This window comes from Diceros bicornis, chromosome 35 (genome assembly GCF_020826845.1).
Source record: "Diceros bicornis minor isolate mBicDic1 chromosome 35, mDicBic1.mat.cur, whole genome shotgun sequence".
In the NCBI taxonomy this organism is placed as follows: Eukaryota; Metazoa; Chordata; class Mammalia; order Perissodactyla; family Rhinocerotidae; genus Diceros; species Diceros bicornis.
In genome coordinates, this window is record NC_080774.1 from 14,232,827 (window position 1) to 14,252,088 (window position 19,262).

Genomic DNA, 19,262 nt, shown 5'->3' on the forward strand with positions numbered 1-19,262 from the left:
TCGAACGTGAGGGAAGCCAAGCTTTATCTATGAAACTTTCCTTATTTTGCAGAGACAGAACTTTCCATCTGATTGTGTTTAATGGGTTTTCTGCTTCCTCAGAAAAACATGTATTTTTAAGGACTGTAATTGTCAAGTTACATTTGTGTGAACTGAGCCATGTCATGGGTGGCTCTGTGAGATTTTAGTCTCATCCTGCTATCCTATAATGGACTGTCATAATTCTCAAATGGTCTCATGTGCAGGCTCGGTGTCACTGTGCTTGTAAATACCATATTTTGGTTGTATCTGTGCTCAGCCTGGCAGCATGTGTCCAGCACATTTTATTAGCTTGGTGTGAGACTATTAGCAGTCCAGTTTGCCTGGAGCTGTGTACCCATGGGGGGTTAGTGTCTGTGTCTCTGGCCAGTATATCTAGGATTCAGGTGAAGGCTTTGAGAGAACAGAGAGTTTGGTTTATTTTCGTTTGTACCTGATACAGAACTGGAGTTTAGCTATAGTCCATTATTGATTAACTGTGGTAAAAACAGACAGTGAAGTCCAAATGTTGATATAGAATTTTAGTCCCTAATCGGTAGACATATTCCAGAGGGGTTATTTTTGTTTAGCTAGAGAGTATCCTTGTACCATATGATGATCACATTAGCATTTTATAGGCATCACAGCTGTCTGAGCATGGAGTAATAATGGTTCCGATTCCTCCCTTCACATATCTACTAGCCAGCCCGTGGTGTATTCATCACAGATAGTTACGGAGCACCAGTTGTGTTCCTGGCGCTGGAGTGTTAAAATAGCAAGATGCACAGGTTTCAACACACTGGTACTTGTCAAGTAACCTATCTCTGTTAATAAGCATAATTTTCTAAGGAAGTGAAGCCAAGTAACTTAGCGAAAATTTATCTGTTTAATCTTAAAAAAGGTTTGTGAATACAGCTGGTTGAATCATTCTAGCTCAGGCAGGCAGGATCAGAGAGAGTCAATGCTCTGGTACATCTGGGTTTGCCTATGGCACAGGGCTTCCCAGACCTTGGGGTTTCAGAGGCCCGAATTAGGGGCCACAGTTGGGTTTGCCAGCATTTTCTTTGGCCAAGTAAAGTCAGAGAAAAAATGGCTATTATCTATTTTCACTCCTTCTTAAAAGATCAGATCTTTAAACATCTTAGGAAAAAAAAGTATTTTTTGACTAGGTAATGTATTCACCTGATTCAGAAACCAAAGACACGAAAGGGAGAGTGTGCGGAGGGATGACTCCTTCCCACTCTTTTCAACCTACCACCCAGTTTCTTTTCCTGGAGCCAAATCAGTGTTGCCAGTTTCTTGTGCATCCTTCCGGAGATGTTTTATGTATATATAGGCAAATTACCCATATGTGCGCTCAATCCCCTCTTTTTAAAAAATATAAATGGTAAAATGCTATATTATTCTGCACCTTGTTTTTTCCTGCAACAAAGTCTCTTGGAGATCATTTCGTCATTTCTTTTAACGTAATAAAGAACTTCCTGGTGTGTTTTGTGCGTGCAGCTTTGAGATTGCACCTTGTGGATGTACCTTAGTTAATGGGGCTAGCCCTCTGCTGATGGAAATTAGATTGCTCTCAGTCTTTTGCTATATCGGATGACACTTGGTCCGCATAGATGTGTTTTATAGGATTAGTTCCTCAGAGTAATGTGCTGGGTCAGAGGGGTCTGTGCCTTTATCATGTTGATGGGTTTTGCCCTCTGTAGAAGGTGTTCCTTGGAAAGTGGTGGATGGCACTGCATCCCATTCTCCTAGCAGCTCCCTAACATCTTTTCTCTCAGGAGCCTTACAGAAATATGACAACAAAATGAGGCCGGAAGGAATAAATTGAGATCTATCTGGTTCCTTCATTTTAATTATTTTGTAACTTTCTGCTTTTAGGATAAATGACTTCATCTAGAATCACGTGGCTTCACCTAGAATCAGTGCAGCGGGACTGAGAGCCCTGTCAGACCACCGTTAGGGTGGAAGGCACTGCTACACTCAGTGATATGTGCCCTTCTCGGCTTATTTGGTACCTTTGAGGGGGAATCCGGGGTTCTTTTAAGACAGTGAGCCGACCTGCCTCTTCTCTGTAAACTGCCAAGGGTTGGACGTATGACTTTTGGGCTCCTGTCCAGCACCCACGCTCCTCGATTCTTTGATTACGTGGTTAGGTAGTTTAAACTCTTTCCTTTGCCTGTGGAGTCGCGTGGAGCTAATCCACCGTTGGAGGCTGCTGGGTAGCTGAGGGCTTCTGAGATGGGTTGAAGAATCCATTGCTCTGCTGTTACTTCTTTAACAGGATCTCCTAAGGGCCCTGCTGATTGCTGGCAGAAATGCTTGGGCAGGAACTTATTTAGTACTTTTTCATCGATCCCTGTGTCTTGCTGGGCAAGGGGTATGTGTTCAGAAGGGCTGCTTGAAAGTCCTTTACTTTTAGATGAACATGGGTTCTTAAGTTTTGGTATTGCATTCTTGGGTTCTCAGACTTCTTTTATGCCTAAATGACCTTAAAAGTAGCCATTGCTAAGTTGCATATGATTGTAAAAGAAAACAAATGTAACAGCAATTACTCTGGCCTCATCTCTTCATCATGCTGCAGTGTAAATGTCAGTGTCAGCTCTGTTAATGTAGCCCTCTGTGCCCAAGCATCCCTTTAAAATTTGTTTTTTTGTCTCATATTTCCTGAATCTGTCAAAAATACTTCCATCCATGAAAATGTATTTATCATACCATATCATCTTTATTAATTCTTCTGCTGCCTGAATTAATTTTGCTCTCAGAGGTGGAGGGTTAGAAGATAAAATTGCCTCATTTAAGAGCATTATGTTGGCGATGAGTCTCACGCCTCATAAAGGAAAAGAGACCCGCTTAGGGCTCTCAGCATCATTCTGTGTATTTGGACATATTTCCTAGTTTAGTTCTGAAGTACTTGGCATTCTGTGGCAGATTGTATTAGGCAGCACGCGGCGTGCATCCTAATCAGGGAGATGTGAGTGAAGTGATCCAGAAGGCTGGAATGTGTGTGACAAGGACGCTTGCTGGGCGCTGCTGCCTCAGCTTACATCACACTGGAAAGTGATTGCTAACGTCTCTCATGGTAATCATTCCCTGTACATGGACGTGAAAAGACTCTGGATTGGTTGCTTGCACTCGTCACGAGTTGAAATATCTGTCTGGGAGAGCCTTTGGAATCAGAAAGGTAGTGCTCATGGATTCTGGCCACATTCTCCCATACCTACACCAGAATAGGAAATCCATCTTTTCGCTTGTTCAAGGTTCCGTTCCAGAGGAGAATCAAGAACTTAGTATTTTACAAGCAAGATGAACAATTTAAAATTGAAAGTTCACCAAGTAAATGTTTCATTTCCTTTTTACTTTCACCTTAAACCTTTAACATTTTTTATTTTTACTTTCTTCTTGGAGTAATTGAGGAAAATAGCCCTTGGAGACCAGTTTTCTGGGTTATTGAGTGATGTTACTACCAAAAGGATCCATTTTTGTTGCTAAGGTTCTGTCATTGTTAATGACTATGCATTGAACACAATACTATATACTAGATTTCTGATTGCACTGGAAACAGAGATGAACCAGACATGACGTCTGCCTCGGGGCTCACAGCCTGTGGTCCTTAACAACAACTTGGTGATATGAAGGTGGTTTTCTCCATGTTGAGATGGACACAAAGTCATAGGGAGACCTTCACAGTGAATCCCCGAGTAATGAAACATTATGCAGATAAATAGGTGAGGATTCAACATTCAAATGTGTTTTGTACATATTTTAGTATTAAGATGATAACAGTAATTGATATAATTGTTAGTGTATTGTTAGTAATTAATAATAATAAATTCTCCTCACATGTTGTAAAAACCCTGAAGCACCCCCATAGAGCCCTAGGGTTTCTCAAGATAGAGCAAAACACCTCTGACTGAGAGACTTTTGAGGACCCAACCACCTCTGATGTTCTCTACAGCCATGGTGGGTGATTTCGACGAAAAGTAGTTTTTGGAATGCTGCTGCTTCTTACAGAAGCTGTGAGTGCTTTAGGGTCTCTAGCGATCCTGAGCCACTCCTGGGAGGGAGTGAAGAAGTTATAGGAATTAAGTATAGGGAAAAGTCAAGGTGGGGGTATAACCACTGGGGACTGAGCGCAAGGTTGGGGGTCAGATAAACCTTAGACGAGCTACTCACATGCCGCAGGTGTCACATTTGGAAAGGGGACAGCACCTGGGAAGGGCAGGTCATGTGCTTTGACTGTGGCTGGTGCTCAGTAGTTCTCAGGTTCCTCCTTCCCTTCTCCATCCCACCAGCTTTGGGGTCAGGCTGGAGTTCATCAGGAAAGCCTGAGCAAAGGGCAGTCCAGGCAGAGGCAACAGGCCTGGAGGAGGGGGTTTCCAGGGGGGCCAGAAAGCTGGCCCAGGGGGTGATCCAGGCTGGCTGGAGCACAGGTGCCGTGGGCTAGTGTGGGAGTTGTACTAAAGCCATGCTTGTAGTGATAGTAGTCTGTGGTTCTTCACAAGATTCATTTTCCCGAGAATTGTTTTGAAAGAGTGCATTTAGAGTAGAAAGGGACAGGTCAATTTAGCTTCTTGCGGAACTAATGCAGGAAATTAATGTGAATGCTGAGTCACTTTGTATAAAAGCCTTTGGGATGTAAAGCCTTGTTGGAGAGGGCTGGCGCTGTGTCTTAAATATCTTTTGTCTTCACTCATACTATAGTTTTTGGTATGCCAATGACATTTGTATCATTTTCTAATTTTCAAAAACATTGATCAGTATTTTTGAATCTCTGAGCAAGTTTACAAGACCATTACATTGGTATGTGATGATCATTGCCTTTTTTCTCATTTATCTTTTGAATTAAGCTTAGAATTTTATTTAGGGCCTAATTTTTCTAATGGCTTTCCTGATTATTTCTGTGGAATTTCCAACCTGGTTTACCATTCCATATTGATGGGAGAGTGTGAGCCTTGAGTTGATATTTGCATTTATTTCACCTTGTGGATAGGTCTGGCTTTGGTTCCTTTGTGTCAGATGAGTTTCCGAATAAATTCGGCCCAAGCAGCAACTAGTTTTGTTAGTGTTAAAAATCAGTTTGTTTTTTTCAGTTAATGAGGATTTGGGGGGCGTGTTGGAAATGTTTGCCTTTGCTCTGCAGGTGAAAACAGTAACACTATAGACTAGGCTGTGTGCTTTCCATATATGTCCACACATATCCATACGGTGGAGACTGATGGTGTTGGTTTGGGGGAGGGTAGGAGAAAGAGGGCACATGGAAAATGGTCTGTGTGAGTTTGGATTTCAGAATATTTAAGATATTTTACTGTTTTCAAATACACATAGCAGCTTCAACTAGACTAACAAAATATTACCAAGTAGAGAACTTTTCCTTTTTACTCAGTACATAGATGAATATGATTTATTAGTTTACTCAGCATTTCAGTCTTCTATAAGGCACTGTGTTAGAGAGTGGGTTTATGATTAACTTATCAATTATTGAGTTGCAGATGAGTTCTTCTAATGGATGCAAAGTTACTCTTTTAAGCATTCTCTCAGTGTGTTATTAATTTACAGGGTAGGTCCGGTTTTGTAGATCGGCAAAGGAAAACTCCATCTCATTTCCACATCTGAACGAGCACATTCCAAATTAAGGGACTCTGGGGGAGTGATGAGGTTTACAGTGTGTCCAAGTGAGGCCAGGAGTCCTCTGACCTGTGCCGTAGGCAGAAAGCAGCTCTGCTGTGACCACGGTTCCAGCCCCGGCTCACCTCTCCTGCCCTGGAACGGTCCATTGATACGGAACCGACTGACTGGACCCAGACCGAATTCATACCCAGATTTCTTTGGATCTGTCTAGGTTAGGACCTCTGGCCTAGGCTCCACCTATGCCCTTGGGTGGCCTCTTTGCGCTGTGGTGTTTCCTTAGGATGTGATCTCTTATCTCATGTTCATAATAAGTTTTAAAATGTGTGATGAAAATAGTTCCTCCCCAGCGCCCCACCCTCACTTGCCCCCGCCTTTTCCCCACCTGTGTGCTCTTGTTCCACCTGTCGGTGCCCCTCCTCGTGGTCTCTTTCAGGTTTTGTCAGAGCGCTGGCTGCGTGCTGAGGACTGTGGGTGAGGCCCTGGTGCCGGCCTTCTGCCTGGCCTTCAAGACCGGGGGAGACAGGCTCCTGCTCTCCATTCCACACCTCCAACATGAGCCCCGTGCTCCAGCCGGCTGGTGCAGCCTCAAATATGGCACGTGTATTCCTGACTAGCAATATAGCATTCCCTCTTCCCCTCTTGTCTCTCCCTGTCCTTTCAGGAAAGGTCCTTCCAGAGTCCCACTTATCAGAAGGAGCCTTCCCAGCTGTTCTGGCTCTCAGTGAACATCCTCCTTCTCTGACTTCATCCTCCCTACAGTACACAGGGTCTGCATCTTACATTTTGATACTGTTACTGCCCAGCACTATTCTTAACCAGATTGGCATCAGTTGGAAGGCAGGAAATGAGCATTTATAGCTGAGTAACACTTATTTAATGTTGAAATTCTTTTTTGTCTTGGGAGGCAGTGTAGGGTGTGGTGCAGGGTTCTCAAATGCCAGAAAAAATGGATCTCTGGACCCCAGCCCAAAGCTTTTGATTCGGTGAGTCTAGGGTGGGGCCTGAGGATCTGCATGTCTTATCAGTGTCCAGCGCTGCTGAAGCTGCAGTCCTGGGGCCTTGCTTTGAGCACGCTGGGGTGAGGTTTAAAGAGCGTGGGCCTGGAAGTCCACCCACCCGGGTTTGAGTCCCAGTTCTAGAACTTCGTAACCGTGTCAGTGGATCGACCTCTATGCCTCTGTGTCCTCATATGTAAAGTGAATAAAATCATGATCCCTGCCTTATGGAATCATGGGGATCAGGTGAGAGAATGCGTCATAGCAGTGTTTTGGACATAAGAGAACACCATAAATATTAGCCATTATTGATAACCATTTTTGCCAGGAACCGGAAAAGGCATTGTGCTGTGGTAGCAGACATTGACACTGGAATGAGAGTAGCCAGGCTCTGCCTAGTGCATCCTCAGCTGCTGCTGTAATTTGGGGCAAGTCACTTAAAATTATTTAAGCCCTAGTTTCTTTACGCATAAAGTGTAGACAGTAGAATTTGTCTGTCTTCTTAGTGCTTCTGAGAATCAAATGGAATGATATTCTGAGAGGATTTGTGTGAAAGGCGTATCATGATTATTAACAACAGCTAATATTTATAGTGTTCTTTATGTGCAAACAGTGCTAAGCATGTCTGTGCTAATGCAGTTGTGTACGCATAGTGTTGTTCAAGGTCATTGTGCCCTCAGGGGTGTGAGAGGAGCATGTGGGGTGGACGGTTTGCTGCGATTTTCCACTCTCCTCCGTCAGGAGGAGGACAGTTTGTTTCACTCTCCTGATTTTAGCACTCTCCGTCATTTGTTTCACTCATCTGATTTTAGCAACATTCTGCCTCGTCCAGTGTAACTTGGGACCAGACTAGAAGTTGCCAGGCTAGTCAAGTGAAAATTGATAACCAAGCCATTGTAAAATCCTGACTTAACATGTACAATGTTAGTGAAGTCTGTGGGCTTACAGATATCTTTACATTACCATCATCTCACCTGTAATCTTCCCATTTGAAAAATAATGTCCAAGTCACCTTTAATTTTAAAGAATTCATTTCATAGTTGGCAGCCTGTTTTCCTCCCTATATAAAATAGTTTTAATAATAACTTTCATTCTCATCGGGACCGTGATTAGTTACATGTGGTTAATATTTGTGAAGTGCTTTGAAACTGTCCGTACTCTTCATTATGATGGGGCCTATTGGGAGCATAAAAGGAGGATGTGAGGATTTTCAGCTTTCAGTTATATATTTGCATAATAATTATAATCTCTTTGTTGGAGTAAATGCTCTGATCATGAACATTTCCTGTTCATTTTATGTCCCCTTAACCAGTTCCTTGTAGTCGCATCTCTTTTCCTCATTCTAGCTCTAGGACAGAGATTGTCCAAAGAGATCCCCGATGCAAAATGGAGAGCATGTTCTGCTTACTCCAAGAAGTAGACCTGCCCCCCCTATTCCTTCCAGCACCCGTGGATGTGGGGGGAGAGAGAGACTTGGATGATGATGGCCTGCATTTTCACCCAAGCGTACTCTTGCTCTCTGGGTTCTTTTCAGGCTTAGGTCACAATAGGTATTGGTTTGGCCTCGCTCTGGTCCTTTGTAGACATCTGCCCACATCACAAAGCCCCACGTTTGGCACAGTCTGCGGTGATTGGCAGTGCCTCCCCAGGCAGAGTCCAGTCCTGGAACCGCAGGGGTTGCAGGTGCATTGGCACGTGGTGGTGGGGAGGGCACACAGGCCTTGCCTACCCGGTGCCTGGCGACGCTCAGCAGCACCGTCCCATCCCTGAAATATCTGGGCCTCGTGGGCTTGTCACTCCAATTAGAACTTAAACGTGAAAGCAGCCCAGGCTGCTTCTCCCTTTGTTCTGTACTGGAGTGTGGACTGTGCCAGAAGCATGTCATGGAAACTGTTGAGGGGCTGCTCCGTTGCAGGGATCTGTGCTTGTGTCAGGGGTCCATTTCTTCAAGCTTTGCATCTTGCTGGTTGCTGCTGCTAAGTGCACCTGAGAGGCAAGTTTTTGTTTGCCAACAGAAAGTCACCTTTGGGATGGTGGTGAAAGTCATTTTCCACATGTTCACAGATACGCCTGTTACCAAGCCTCCCGCTCTGACTTATCTCTGGCAAGGACTTACAAAATAGTCTCTCTGGCTGATTGTCAAAAATTACATCATATCGGAGTAAACTGCTTTTAAATCAGACATCCATTATTCATGTATATTAACTGCTTTTTTATTTTTTTATTGGCTATTTTGTGTATGATTTACTCTTTTCTTGCTAGCACCCCCTCCCTCCCCAATTGTCTGTCTTTCTCATCGTTTTTTAAAATCTTAGCTCATCTGTGAATTTATAGAGGCTGTTCGCTTAGCTTTGTATGTGAACATCGATATGCAGACCCTGCATTTTTTGTAGTGATATTTTAGTCCACATTTTCATGGGTCACATTTATGTTGGTCAGAACAGCTACTTGTGCCGTTTCATGGGTAAATTCTACCCCAAAGACTGAGAGGTCTTTCTTTTGTGTGTCTTTTATTTTTAAAAAATAAGCATGACTAGTCTTGTACTTCAAGATCTGTACTGAGGGAAACTGTACCTCCCACCTATGAAACAGCTAGATACGTTGCTGTTGGTGGAATGCAAATTGACTTAATGTGTTCATTTGTATGCGTGGAGCATGTCTTTACTGTAAGGCTGGTGTGTCGTTCACCTGTAATCGATAGATACAGGCAGAAATGTGTAGCATTTATTCATTCTTTCATCAAATATATACTGAGTCCTTCCTGTGTGCCAAACTAGGTACAGATAATCAAGGAAGCCTCTGTTCACTCCAGACCAATGCTAGACGGTCCCCTATGCATCTGGCGTCTCAGTGGGCGTGGTACATTGCCCTGATTCAGGGCACTTGACTGTGTGGAACACTAAGGACTAGATACAGTTAGCTCTACGTATTTAACCCCAAATCAGCGTTGTTGCTGTATATGGTCCACATTTGTATACTTTGTGCACATTTACCTGAATCTTGCTCACTGTTCCTTCCAGCACCCCAGACCTTTTTTCTGGAATAATTTTCCATCTTGTAAAAGTATATTTTTTAGAAGTTCTGTTAGTGAGGGTCTCTTAGCCACAAGTGTTCACTGTGTTTTTATCCAAAAACCATCTTTATTTCCCCCTCATTCTAAGGTAGTTTTACTAGTCCATTATGTTTCTAGGTTGACTTTCTCTCAGCCCCTTGGAGAGATGATTGGTTTTGACTTCCGTCGATGCCGCTGAGAATCGGCTATCAGTCCCTTCTATGACTCTGTCTTCTTTTGGCTGCCTTTAAGATCTTTTCCTTGCCTTTAATTTTCTGTGGTTTCGCTCTGATGTCACTAGGTTTGGATTTAGTTTTATTTCCTGTGGGGGTTTCTTGTGCTTACTTCCTTTCAGTTGTAGAAAATTCTCAACCATTGTCAAATTTTCCTCTCTCTCATTCTCTCTATTCTTTCTGTCTGGAACTCAGGTTAGATGTGTGTTGGACCAACTTTTCTTTCCTCTGTGTTGTTCACAGCTCATTCGTATTTTCCATCTCTTTCTCTCTGTGTTGCATTCTGAATAATTTCTTAAAATCTGTCTTCCAGTTCACAAAATTCTCTCTTGGACTCTAATTACTTTAACTCATCCATTGATTTTTTTTTAATTTCTAGAAATTATCTTTGTTTTTCAAAGCTGCTTAATCAGTTTTGCTGCTTTTGACCCCTTACCGTAACTCTTTTATTTCTGTAAGCATTTTCAGCATGAGTATTTTATATTCTTTATCTGATAAATACCTGATATCCTTTGAAGTCTAATTCTTCTGTTTGTTTTCTGGCTCTCATGTATGATGAGTTGTTTCCTTCTGCATTTGGATTTTTTGTGTGTGTGTGAGCTCATATTTGGCTGATCTTGATTTGTAGATCTCCTAAAGGGCCTGGATTGAGAGGGTCTCCTCCTGAGAAGATTCTGCCAGGTACTGGGAGGCATGTTACCAACCTGAAAATATTTCAAACTAATTACTAGGCATGGGGTTTTTTGGCCTCACAGGTAGTCTAAATTCAAACTCTGAACCTGTGTGAGGGCAGATGAGTGGTTGCAGACCCTAGGGCAGACGTTTTCCATCCTGAGCTGAGCCTGAGGCAGACAAGTTTCTGGGTAGACTCTCTTTGCCAATGGATAGATTTTTTTTCTAGCTTGCTTTTTACTGAGTGAATATAGCTGTATGAGGGCCCCAGCTTTATGTGGAGGTCTCAGTTCTGATGTTCCACTTGGTGCTGGCTAGAAACTTTGCCTCCTGTTTCCACAGTTCTCTGGGCCCCTGACCCTGGCAGAGCAGTGTCCCCAGACAGCCCCTGGCCTGAGAGCCACTTCCCTTCCTGGTTTTAGTGCTCTCTTTGTTTTTGGCTTCTCCAAATTTCTCTGATTTCTTAGGAGTTAAACAGAATGTTTGAAGGAATGTTTGTTAATAGACTGAATCTTTTCCAGAATTTTCAGTGTTTGTGAACAGGAGGGTTTTCCAGATGTTCTGGTCTGCTTTGTTGTCAGAGGTGGAACCTTAGGCCTGGATACAGTTTGAGGGTCCTAGAATCTGGATATTATGGAGAGAGATCTGTGGAACCTCCTTCTATTTTGAGTAGGATGAAGTTGTTCCTTTATACAAGCCAGCAGTAAAATTAGACCTCCAGAAAGGGGGAGTGTGTTAAGCCACAAAAGGGATATCTGAGTATTTGCTGTGTGCCAGACTGTGGTAAGCTCTGGGTTTGCCTGATATTGTGCACCAATCATTCAGTCTACCAGCAGTTACTGAGCACCCGGCACACACTGGGCCCTTAATCAGTGCTGCAAGAATGAATGATAGGATTTCTGCCCCAAGGAACTTATAGTCTAAGTCTAGGACAGTGTTTTACAACACGTGGAGTGGCACTTGGTAACAGAGCCTCAGCTGACCTGCTAAAATCATATGCTTGGTGACTCGCCTACCCTCAGTGTTTGAGAACCGCAGGGCTGGGAAGAAGTTGGAGGAAGCTAATGCACGGTTCAAGATGGCATCTTGGGAACACCAGATGCAGTGTGCAGACAGTCAACACCTCCAGCCCTGACAAGAGGGAATGAACTATGTGTGTTGAGGGAGGGCACAAAGAGAGCACAAAATAGACTTGAGTGGGATGGAAGAGGAGAGAGCATAAGGGTTATTTGCTTTACTCTCTAGGATTCGGCCTCTTATGACTTCTCCCACTTAGAAGGGCAAAATATATGTGGTAGTGATGGAGGTGGGTTATTAGGGATCAGAAAAGAAAGTAGGTAGACTTTGTCATCACCAAGAATGTCAGTCACATCTTCCTCCCATGCCTTTTATCTTTCCCTCCACTTCAGTCCACCACAGTATCTCCTGACTTTTGCTCTCTTTGTCACTTCTCTTTTTGTTTTTTTTGGGAGGAAGACTGGCTCTGAGCTAGCATCCATTGCCAATCCTCCTCTTTTTGCTGAGGAAGACTGGCCCTGAGCTAACATCTGTGCCCATCTTCCTCTATTTTGTATATGGGACGCCGCCACAGCATGACCTGACAAGCCGGGCGTAGGTCTCTGCCCGGGATCCAGACCTGCGAACCCTGGGCCGCTGAAGCAGAGCACGTGAACTTAACCACTATGCCACCAGGCCGACCCCTGTCACTTCTCTTTTTAAAATGGTAGACAGACAAATCGTGTGTAATTCACAAAGCCCTTTTAAAGCCTATAGTCTTGTAAGGAAGCCTGCTGACCACTCCTCACCCCTTTGGAGAGGTAGTGCTGGGGTTCTCGGAGTGAGCTGGCTGCTCAGGTTCACATTATTATTGGTGTACTGCCTTTGGCAGATATAGGAGTATGAAGAATACTCACTGTTTCGGTGAACTTAATCAAAGAAAACACAAATGGAGTTCCTTGCCTCATTCGTCAATATATGACCAAAAGTCTGGGGCTGCAGAGCTCTGTAATCTCTTCATAGAGCGTTTTGTATGCAAGTGGTTGTCATTCAGTTATGAGGGTAATATCAGTCCTAGATTGAGAAAACGTTTGCAGTGCTAAATCCAGGCCTTACTGTGTGAAGGAGGAAGTTGGCCTGCCTTGAGCGCCCCCCATTACAGGGACAGTAGCCATTTCTCAGCTCTTTCCCTCATGGTTTGGTTGGAAAGCCAGTCCTGGACACACTAAATTGTCGGGTCACACCTGGAAGATGCAGGGCCTGCCTGCACCAGGGCAGCTGCTGATGCTTCCCAGATGTTGGGCCTGTGGCCACTGCCTCCTTCCTGACTCTGCACTGCTGCCCCTGCCATTACAACGGCAGCTACTAGGACATGGCTGTAAGGTGGGTCTCCTCGGAGAGGCACGTACCATGTACGGAGGAGCAGGACAGCTGGTGGCCATGCACCAGCTGGCGAAGAGGTGGATTGTTTCAGCTGGCAGCAGGCTGCGGCTTCTGCACGTCATCTGCCGTCCCTGTTCATTCCAGTGCCTACTGCATACAGGATGATTAATACGTATTTCTTGACTGGGTGTTGAATGCATTACACCATTATTTATTTTGTCTAAAAAATTAGAAACGACACAAAAATCCACAAAAATCCAAATATCAATATGGAATTATATATTCATGGAGAAATTCTGTGTAGCCATTAAGAAAACAAGATCTATCTATAGTTACTGACAAGGAAGAACTCTCATGTTATTTAATAGGAAAAACAAGTTGTAGAACAATAATCCCATTCAGAGAAAAGAAAAATTTTATACACACACACACACACAGAGAAACAGACAAGACAGACGTGTATAGAAAAAGTCTAGCAGTATATATACCAAACTGGTAAAGTGTTTGTTTCTGAGAGACGGTTACACAGAAAGCTACCACTTTTTGTTATGTAATTATATTATGTTAGAATTTGTTACAAGATGTATGTTTGAAATCAGAAAAAAGATTTTTTTAGAAGTAGATTTCAGAGAAATCTGAATAATCGACAAAATTAAAAGTTAAAGTTCTAAGACTAGGATTTATAAAAATACTTTAAGATCTCTGAGAAGAAAAAAACGACAGATCTTTGCTCAAGTTCTTATTAAAGACAGTGCTTGCTTCCACCTACTGCCCTCTAGATCTACCTGGAAGCCAAAGAGAAAGGACAGCCACCCAGTGTCCTGCGGTTGCACACTGCATCTCTTGTAGTTCTCTTTGCAAAATATACGCCGGTCTTAACATGGGTTAGCCATTTTAGATGATTCTTAAAGAAACATCTAACTCCTATAAAAATTTTCTCTGAAATCACTATTTAAGCTCTTTTGTAATATACACTTGGTACTTAAAAGGAAAAATCACGGCAACATGTATTGATTTGGCGGCCACATTAGTGCAGAACATTTTCTCCAAGATTTTAGCTATGGGTAATTTTTTCCTTCTTTCCAGCATATCCATACACCTCTGAGAGTGAGTTGAGTGGCCGTGGGTTGAGACTCACCCAACTAGGGCAGTAAAGAGAAAAATTAGTCTAATGCATGGTCTTAACAAGAGGGAGAGTGTGAGCATGAATAATTAATCTCACTAGTCTGTGGCAATCAGATAAAATGAAGTCCCATTTGCTCAACCTTATTAAAAGAGAGAGAGTGCAGGGGGGAGAGAGAAATGGTAAAGGTCGTTCAGGGACTTGTAACATGGAAAGACCCGCCTTTGAGATGGGTAATGTGTTTTCTAATCTCTGTGGTCTTTAACTAAACGTAATGTTAAAGGTACTCTTCAGATAGTTCTGATTCATTGAATTATTGAACATTTTAGAAAATACTTGATCTTAACTACTAACTAGATGTCTTTATGCTGAATTTGCAGAGTCTTCTTAGAGAGGGATTAGCTCTTACTATATCACTCAGAGATGATCCATCCACTTGTCAAAAAGAACTTCTAGAAAAAGTAAAGACATATGAACTGACTCAGTGTCAGATTTTAATTCTTATATTTACCTATGGACATGTTACATGTTAAAGGCCTGCCTTCCTGCTATAGAAGTTGAAGTATTTTAAAAACAAGAAGATACTGAGTCAAAGAACCCTATTGAAAGCTCTATAATGATATAGAAGTGCAGAATATTACTTTTATAAGAGACCATGAGGTTACTGTTTTTAATTTTCTCTTTCCAGGAGCTGATTTTATGCAATTTTTAGGTTATTCACTGTAGATAGAAGATTTGATTATTTCTATGTTCTTACTTGGAAGAATAATCTTATTTTGGATATTTTAGAATGGTTGAAATTTTCTCAGTCAGAAACTTTTATTTTTAACTTCATGAAAATAAAATTCAGCTTGTTCTCTGTAGTCTTTATGGATTAAGATTGCATTTTAAATTTTGAAATTGCCCTCTTTCCTTTCAGATGCTGTTGGCAATAGTTAATTAATATTATAGTGTTGTTTTGACTGTTAGGAATTTCCAAAGAGTCACTTGTTAGAAATGTGTGTTGACAATGAGATTGATGGTTTTCAAGGTGGAGACAATTTATTAACTTCTCAGTACTAAAATAAGAATCTGTATGCTGATAATTGATAAATGTATAGGTTAACAAGAAAAAGAAAGCACATCATTTTCATGCATGTGCTAAGAGAGTTCCTCTGCAAAATACTGATATTAAAACTTTTGAGTTCAGTGATTAATTTTAACCACATGATTAACAGAATAGAATGCGTGCTCAGAAGTTGTGTGTGTGTTAATGAGGAGGCTTTTGAACTGTGCATTTTGGGGCAAGGACTGTGTCCTCAGTACCTACAACAGTTACTGAGCCATAGCAAGCATTTAATTTTAATTGAATTAAGTTAAATTTAATTACTAAGATTTTTTTTAGTAGAAGACTTAAATAATCTTTAGAAAGATCTCTTATGAATCATCCTTGTTTTTCTTTTGGCTGGAGAGAAGGTACAGACGTGTTCAAATATAGTGAGTACACCGTCTGGAGATCAGGGACACCTTGTTTGCCTCTGTAGCTTATAGGACAGAGCTTCCTACGGCTAGCTAGCGGAGAGGACTGAGGAGGGAACAGTTTGGGAATAAGGCTTGGTGTTTTGGTTTATAGCTTAGTCTGAAGGAATCGTCTAGTGGCTAACTGCAAGCGTCCTCTTCCTGGGTACTTAGTGTTCTTTCTTTTACGTTCTGTGGTATAAATACAGAGGGGGAAAAAGAAAGAGAACCGCTGTCGGCTCCTCTGCTAGTTCCTGATCTCTCGTGAGCGTCCCCATTAATTCCAGAGCAGAAGCAGTCACCCTCCGGTAGTTTCTGTGCCTCTTTTCTGTTAGGAAACTGGGATACCTAATTTCCCCATTTGGCATTTTCCTTTGTGCCTTGTGAGTTTGTTTGCACCTTGACCTGAGGAACTCTTTGGATTTTCCTTTATGTTCTTTTGCATTTCCGTTTGTCATTCTATTAGCCGTATCCCTTTACTGTCGTTACCTGGAAAAGGTCAGCATATTAAGCAGCAGAACATCTTGAACAGGAGCTGAGTGGTAGTGACCCCGCCCTGGATGATGCTGAAGTGAAAAGTGTTTGATTAGGTCTGCTGCATGTAACTGCGCACCCACATGTTTTTCTCCGCCCCCCAGATCCTGGTGTATAGCCTGGAAGCAGAACGCTGCCTTTCGAAGCTGGGTAACGCGCTTGGTGACTTCACTTGCGTCAACCTCAGAGACAGCCCTCCCAATCTCATGGTCAGTGGCAACATGGACAGGAGGTATGTCTGAGTTAAAAGCAGCATTTTGGGGCCACAGCAGCTTCCACTGAGGCCTTGCCCCTCAGCCTCTGCTGTGCTCGCTCATTTCCCCTGCGGCTCACACTCCTCGGTTCTCACTCCGCAGCCTTGCCCACCTGAGTTCAGCCCTGATCCCATCAGTACCGTCTCTGTGAACTTGGAGAACAAAGTCTGGTATTAGGTAATAGTTGGATAGAGCCATGTCTCTGCCTCGTTTCTGAAGCACCATGGCAATGTTGTCTTTTAAGCCATTTGGTGGACTCAGTTGGTGGAAGGTCCAGGGAGACCACTTGGAATATCTTTTGTCCCCCTGCTGCAAAATTTGTTTGGCATTTAAAAGCTCACTTTCTAATATTAAAAACAATAACCTAAGGGATGAATCATGTTCAACAAAATAGGGTTGCCTGCCAAATGATGTCAAGAGTGTATTTCAGAACACTGTGGTGTCCCTCTGGTGATGGGGGAAAAAAGAGACTTCATGTGAACAGATTCCAGTTTCTATTTAGCTGATTAGCAGCCTTCTCTTTAACGCATTGGCTTAGGGAGGCGGATTTTCCCGGTACAGGGTCCGGTGCCAGCCATGGACGCTCCAGGAACCATCAGTGAGAAAGGATTAGAGTGTTTGAAAAGACCCTCTGAGTCCAAATTTTAGGTTTTTTCCCTCCCTGCCCCCTCTCCCTCTTGTCTTGTCTTTTCCTTTTCTTTCTGGCTGGTTATCTGCCATGTCTGATCCAGTGCCCTGAAGAGAGGTAGCATGGCTGGAGGCCAGGGTCTGCCGGCACCCCCTCCCTTGGGCCCAGCCCCAGGCTGCAGGTGGTGGGCTGCTCGCTGGGGGGATCGGATCGTGAGGCGGCTGCTCCTTCGTGCCAAATCCCAGATCTCTGCGGCACCAGTGCAGCAGCTTGCAAAAATAATGCTTTTGTCAAATAATATTTTCAACTCCTGACCTTCACCCCTTTACTATCCCCTTCCCTTAGTAAGTGTGCTTTATTGAAGGAAAACACTCCATCATTTTTTCTCAAGGTCTTCTAAAATGGCTGGTATTTCCAGTGTTTGAGAATTGAACTCCCCGGTGTATGTCCAGGCAGTTTTTCTCTTAAAAGAACTAGGCCTGATAAGTGGCCCCACATGTGGCACAGCAAATGAAACAAATCAGTTTGTAGCTTTACTTTCACGTTTTAGTTTCCAGACTGAGCTGTACAAAGGCTCCAAGCTTATCAGACAGGATCTCCCCACAGGGACCTAGCAGCCACTCGCTTTCCAGGAGAGCAAATGCAGAGGGCTTTTTGGGGCATCCAAATGGAAGAGTTTGGGATTGTAGGTTATGCTTCGGAGTTTGTTTACAGCATAGCTTTTACGTGTTCAGTTACAGCTCGGCTCACAGGAAACTGTGGTGTTCCAGAGAAGAGACCTCTGTTTTCTGCATAACTTAGCTCAGTTAGCTCCAGAAGAACGGTTAAAGCCAGATTGTCATGACCACTGTCAGCTGTGCATTGTACTGTCAGTTAGGAGACCTGTATACCTAGTAAAGCTGACTCTCTCCTCTGGAGCAGGGCTGCATGATCACATCCCCATTGCCAGAAGAGGAGCTAAATTCTCAGTGTAAAAGGGCTCTCTGGTCATTTTGAAGGCTGGATTTGACCATGTGAAGTGCATTTTATTAGTAAACTCTAGTATGTTTTATAAAACCCTCTGTCTCAATGGATGAAAAGAACAGACTATGACTTGAAGGGAGGGCTAGGGCTGTCCAAAGTGGCATTTAATTCAGACAGTCCTAGATCTTTGTGCCAGCTGTCTGACCACTGCCAGTACATCAGGGGCTCACCATCGTATATAAGATTGTCCCTTATGAGTCAGAATAGCAGTGTTAGCAATATGAATTTGAAACACAGGGGTTAAATTGTACATCTGGAAAAAGGGAAGAATAAGGAATCTAGACTTTTAAATGTAGCAGAGGGGAGTCTTTTTTTCCCCCAAAGGCTTAATAGCTATGAGTAGGATCTTGTTAGAGATGTACACCCGGGCTTGTACAGCTTATGTTTTATTTCAAAAGTGGGAGTAAGGGGTCAGATATTATGAAAGGAACTATGTCCCTGGCTGTCACTTAATGGCTGATGCAATTAAGAAAACCCTGGAACCTCCTTTTTTTATTTAAAAGCCTGGATTTCCACTGCATTCTCTTAGTACTTTATAAATAACTTGAGAATTAAATGGACTCTAAAGATACATAAAACTGTCCAAGGTTAAGACAAAAATAAAGCAATTTTTCATTGAAGTAAGGAAATCAGCTTGAGTTAGTTTGCAAACAAGGGTGGAATTTCGCAAGGAGTTTTTTTTTGGGGGGGGTAGAATAGGCTGAAATTAAAAATGAAAAAATTACTCACCTAGCCTATTACCCTTTCCAGAAAAAACGAGGATAATAGAGTCTGATGAAGATTAAGAGAATGATTAGGGTGGAAACTGAGTTATTGTTGATTTGTGCTTTCCCTTGCTGAGAGGGAAGGGCTGTACAGTGGGGAGAGAGCGGGGGGTGGAGGAGGGGGAGGCTCTGTGCAAGAGTTTTAACACTATGGGTCAGTGAGTTTTTCTAAACGCGTATTTCGTCTTCCTGTGAAACCAAGAAGAGCAAGCAGTGAGTGATGTTAGAAGAGGCGTGGTGCACGCTAGGGTTAGCACTGGCTGTTCTGCTCGCCACAGTACCTGCCTAGTGCTCAGTGAGTGCTTAACACTATGCGCTGTATTTATTCTAAGACGCAAGTTTCTTTTGTTCTTTTTTTTTACATTTTCACATCTGTGAAATCAGGATGTGTCCTTTACAACAGCATCTTAAAATTAATTGGCAGCATTTTTAAATGTTACGTAAAGTAATGATTCTTCT

The 19,262-nt window shown here is 42.9% G+C and overlaps 1 protein-coding gene across 2 annotated transcripts in view; it reads left to right on the forward strand.

The window, feature by feature from the left end:
• FBXW8 (F-box and WD repeat domain containing 8) overlaps positions 1-19,262 on the forward strand; it is a 115,231-nt gene that overhangs the window by 80,412 nt on the left and 15,557 nt on the right. For both annotated transcript variants that reach the window (XM_058531509.1, XM_058531510.1), the window contains exon 8: positions 16,239-16,366. In XM_058531509.1, coding sequence (XP_058387492.1) covers positions 16,239-16,366 — 128 coding nt within the window. The remainder of the gene's footprint in view (positions 1-16,238; positions 16,367-19,262) is intronic.